Raw genomic sequence first — 4,521 nt, 5'->3', positions numbered from 1 at the left:
AGGGAGGAGCAACAAAGACAAGGAAGAGACATTGAGGAGCTCAAGCACTCCATAGGATCTTCAAGAGCAAGAAGGAGCCGCCATCACTAAGGTGGACCCGTTCTTTGATTTCCTTGTTATTTGTTCTTCTGTTTTTCGAATTTTACGCTTATGTTTATCCATGTTTGTGTCTTGTGATCATTAGTGTCTTAGTGTCTATGCCTTAAAGTTATGAATGTCCTATGAATCCATCACCTTTCTTAAATAAAAATGTGCTTAATTGAAAAAGGAAGAATTGCATGAATTTTGAATTTTATAACAGTTTAATTATTTTGATGTGGTGGCAATATTTTTGTTCTCTGAATGTATGCTTAAACAGTGCATATGTATCTTGAATTTGTGGTTCATGAATGTTGGTTTCTTGACACTTTTTTAGCACAAGTGCAAGATGGTATAGGCAATCAGAATATGAATTCCCAAACAAAGAAAAGTCGTCCATAAATACTTCTATGAACTTCTCAATTATATCTGAAAAAATGGAGAGCATACACCTTTAGAATGTTGCAGGTGCATTACACAATCCAAAGGGCATTCTCCTATAAGCAAAGACACCATATGGACAAGTAAATGAAGTTTTTTCCTGATCCTTGGGGTCTACAACAATTTGATTGTAGCCCGAATATCCATCCAGGAAACAATAATACTCATGTCCTGCCAATCTTTCAAGCATCTGGTCCATGAAGTGTAGGGGAAAGTGATCCTTCCGGGTGGCTTCATTAAGTTTCCGGTAGTCAATGCACATACGCCATCCGGTCACTGTCTTTGTGGGTATCAATTCATTCTTCTCATTTGCCACAACAGTGATCCCTCCCTTCTTAGGGACTACTTGCACCGGGCTTACCCAAGGGCTGTCTGAGATGGGGTAGATCACCTCTGCTTGCCATAATTTCAACTCTTCTTTCTGAACTACTTCATTCATAATTGGGTTCAGCCTCCTTTGTTGCTATCCTGAGGGTTTGGCATCCTCTTCAAGTAAGATTTTATGCATGCACATTGAAGGACTGATCCCCTTTAAATCTGTAAGTGTCCAATCTATGGCATCCTTGTGTTGTCTCAACACTTGGATAAGTTCCTCTTCTTGTTCCTTATTCAGACTTGAATTTATGATTACTAGGTGAGTGTTGTTAGCACCCAGATATGCATATTTCAAGCTGGGTGGTAAATCTTTCAGCTCTAATTTTGGTGACTCTGCATCTTTGTTGTCTGTGATAGTTGGCATGATTGAGTTCCTCATGGTTGCTTGTGGTAGTTCTCCATCTGGTGCTTGTTCCAGTTCAATATTTTCTCCACATTGTTCTTCTTCCATGACTTCTTGAACTATCTGTTTTGTGGTGTCTACCAGCATGCATTCTCCTATGAATTCTTTGGGGTAACTCATTGCTTTAAAGACGTTGAAGACCATTTTTTCTTCATGCAATCTCAAGACTAGTTCTCCTTTCTGCACATCAATGATGGCTCCAGCAGTAGCTAGAAATGGTCTTCTTAGGATAATTGACGTGTTGGCTTCTTCTTCCATGTCCAGCACAACGAAATCAGCAGGGAAAATGAATTCTCCTACTTTCACTAGCAAGTCTTCCACAACCCCATGTGGAAATTTCAATGTTCTGTCAGCCGATTGGAGTGCCATTCTTGTTGGCTTAGCTTCCTCAGTCTTCACCATTCTCATCATGGTTAGGGACATAAGATTTATGCTAGCTCCCAAATCACACAAAGCTTTCTCAATAGTGATATCCCCTATGATGAAGGGGATTTGAAAACTCCCTGGGACTTTTAGCTTTTGAGGCAACTTCTTCTGTATGATGGCGCTGCATTCCTCAGTCAATACTATGGTTTCTTTTGCCTCACAGTTCCTCCTTTTGGTTATAAGCTCCTTTAAGAACTTGGCATAGAGTGGCATTTGTTCTAATACCTCAGCAAATGGTATGTTGATTTAGATCCTCTTGAAAATCTCTAGGAACTTAAAGAACTGGCCATCCTTCCCATTTTTTCTCAGTCTTTGTGGGTATGGTGCCTTTGGCACATAGGGCTTCAAGACTGGTTTTGGTGGAGGTGAAGCTGGGATCTCCCTTTCATCCTCGTTCCCATGCTTTGATGCAACCTCTTCATGATTGTCTTTGTTTGGGGTTCCTTCCTCTACAACTTTTTCACTTCTTAGAGTTATAGCCTTGCATTCCCCTCTTGGGTTAGCCATGGTATCGCTGGAAAATGTGTGTGGGGAGTGGGATTTGCTTGGACAAAATCTCCAATTGTGCTTCCAACTTTGAGATTGCTGCACCTTGATTTTTCAGATTTGACCTGTATTCCTCTTGATTAGCATCTATCCTTCTGTCGGTTTGTGCTTGTCTGTCCATGAGCGTGGAGACTGTCCCTGTAATCTGGGATGACAGTTGTGCTATTGCTGCCTCCATCCTCTCAAAGTTGCTCTTGATTTCACATGGTTGCATAGTTGCGGATGGTGCATCTTGATTGGGTTGTTGTGTGTGGGTTGGTTGTTATGGTATGATGTGTTTTGTGAGTTATGGTAGGGTCTATGGTTCCCTATTTAATGGTTGGGGTTATGGTTGGGATGCTGATTTTGTTGATTTCCCCACCCAAACTTTAGGTGGTTCTTCCAACCTGGGTAGTATGTCTTAGAGTGTGGGTCATATGGTGCTCTGGATGAATTGTTCATATAATTAGCTTGTTTCCAGTCACCTCCAGATTCTGGTGCATTCCCTTCTTGTTGAGGAGTTTGGTCTTGAATGACTGAGACTTGGTTGGCCTCCATCCTTTTGGTTAAGGCTGCTATTTGTGCTGCAATTGCCTTGTTCTGAGCTAACAAAGCATCTACAGAGTTGAGTTCTAACACTCCCTTCTTCTGAGTTCTTTCTGAAGCATAGAAATACTCATTTTCAGCTACAGTCTCAATGACATCTATGGACTCTTCAATGGTTTTCTTTTTGTTGAGTGAGCCTCCTGAAGAATGATCCACTGCCTTCTTTGCTTCATAGGATAGTCCCTCATAAAAGATATGTAGTTGTACCCACTCATTGAACATATCCGGTGGGCATCTTCTTGTCAGATCTTTGAATCTCTCCCAGGCCTCATAGAGTGTTTCTCCATCTTGTTGTCTAAAAGTTTGCACCTCAACTCTCAGCCTATTGATTCTTTGTGGAGGGTAAAATCTTACAAGGAATCTGTTCACGACCTCCTCCCATGTAGTTAGGCTATCCTTGGGGAATGATTCCAACCACTTTGCTGCCTTATCTCTGAGTAAGAAATGAAACAAGAGTAGTTTGTAGATGTCAGGGTGTACCCTGTTGGACTTTACAATATCAGATATCCTCAAGAATGTGCTGAGATGTTGATTAGGGTCTTCTTGGGCACTTCCTCCATATGAGCAATTATTCTGAACAAGAGTGATGAGCTGAGGCTTCAGCTCAAAATTGTTGGCATGAATTGTTGGCTTTAGGATGCTGCTACCATAATTTCCTGGGTTTGGGTTGATGTAGGAGTCTAAGACTCTCCTTTCTTGCCCATCATGATTGACTGGGCCTCCTCTGGAATGGTTATGAACTTCTTCCTCATGGTGATTCTCCATATTCTCCTCCATGTTTGTTTCAAAATACTCTTCTTCTTCCTCAGCACCAACGACTCTCTTCCCTCTTGCTTCCCTCCTTAATCTAAGGAAGGTCCTCTCAAGTTCAGAATCAAAGGAAGTTGAAGCCCCGCTTCTCCTACCTGTCATACAACCAATCAAGGCAAAAAGCAAGAAAGAAAATAGATAAAGAAATTACTTTTGTTAGAGTAGTTATTAGTGTGAGTGGTGCAATTGATCAAACAATTAGAAGAGTGAAAATATGGACACTAAATAAAATAATCAAAGAAGAAGGAAATAGAGCTCAAAATAAAATAAAAAATGCTAAATAAAAGAAATTAAAATAACAAGGAATTTAAATTGCTTAATCTAGTTCTCCAATCAATTTAATCACTGTCAAATTTAAGCCAATCCCAGGCAACGGCGCCATAAAATTTGATGAGTTCTAATTCACACCCCCATTCAAAAATTAGTGAATCAGATCTTTTGCCAAGCGCACCAAAATTATCACCAAGTAATAACCCACAGTGGAGTGGGATCGTATCCACAGAGATTGGCAAATTCAAGCAGTTTTAATTAATTGATGAATTAGTCAAGAGGATCAATAAGATTGTGAAGTGCAAAATTGTAAATGACATAAATGTAAATGACTAGAATATAAAGTAAAGCAATAAAGTGAAGAAATGGAAATTGCAGAATGTAAAGTGCTGAATCATAAATGACTTAAATGTAAATGGGAGTGGAAAATTGCTGAATGTAAAAATTAAGCTGTAAAGAAATGGATAGATAAGAATGGGGAAATTCATTGAGATTGGGAGATGTTGTCTCTTTGGATCAAATCTAGCTTATATCTTCTTCAATCATGCAACTCATTGACCTCTTGGCAATCATGATTGATTGAGCCC

General features: G+C 39.9%; 1 protein-coding gene across 1 annotated transcript; it reads right to left on the bottom strand.

Moving 5' to 3' along the window:
* Positions 1-982: 982 nt before the first annotated feature.
* LOC107473742 (uncharacterized) lies at positions 983-1,936 on the bottom strand. The gene has a single exon (XM_016093331.1). It carries the CDS (start codon positions 1,934-1,936, stop codon positions 983-985), a length of 954 nt encoding a protein of 317 aa, XP_015948817.1.
* Positions 1,937-4,521: the final 2,585 nt, after the last annotated feature.

The sequence above is a fragment of the Arachis duranensis genome, chromosome 2 (assembly GCF_000817695.3).
Source record: "Arachis duranensis cultivar V14167 chromosome 2, aradu.V14167.gnm2.J7QH, whole genome shotgun sequence".
Classification (NCBI taxonomy): Eukaryota; Viridiplantae; Streptophyta; class Magnoliopsida; order Fabales; family Fabaceae; genus Arachis; species Arachis duranensis.
This window is presented reverse-complemented; position numbering and strand designations above follow the sequence as displayed.

What these genes read in the sequence shown, in the direction of transcription:
- LOC107473742 (XM_016093331.1), bottom strand. Translation starts at nt 1,936, where the DNA reads ATGCCACTCTATGCCAAGTTCTTAAAGGAGCTTATAACCAAAAGGAGG.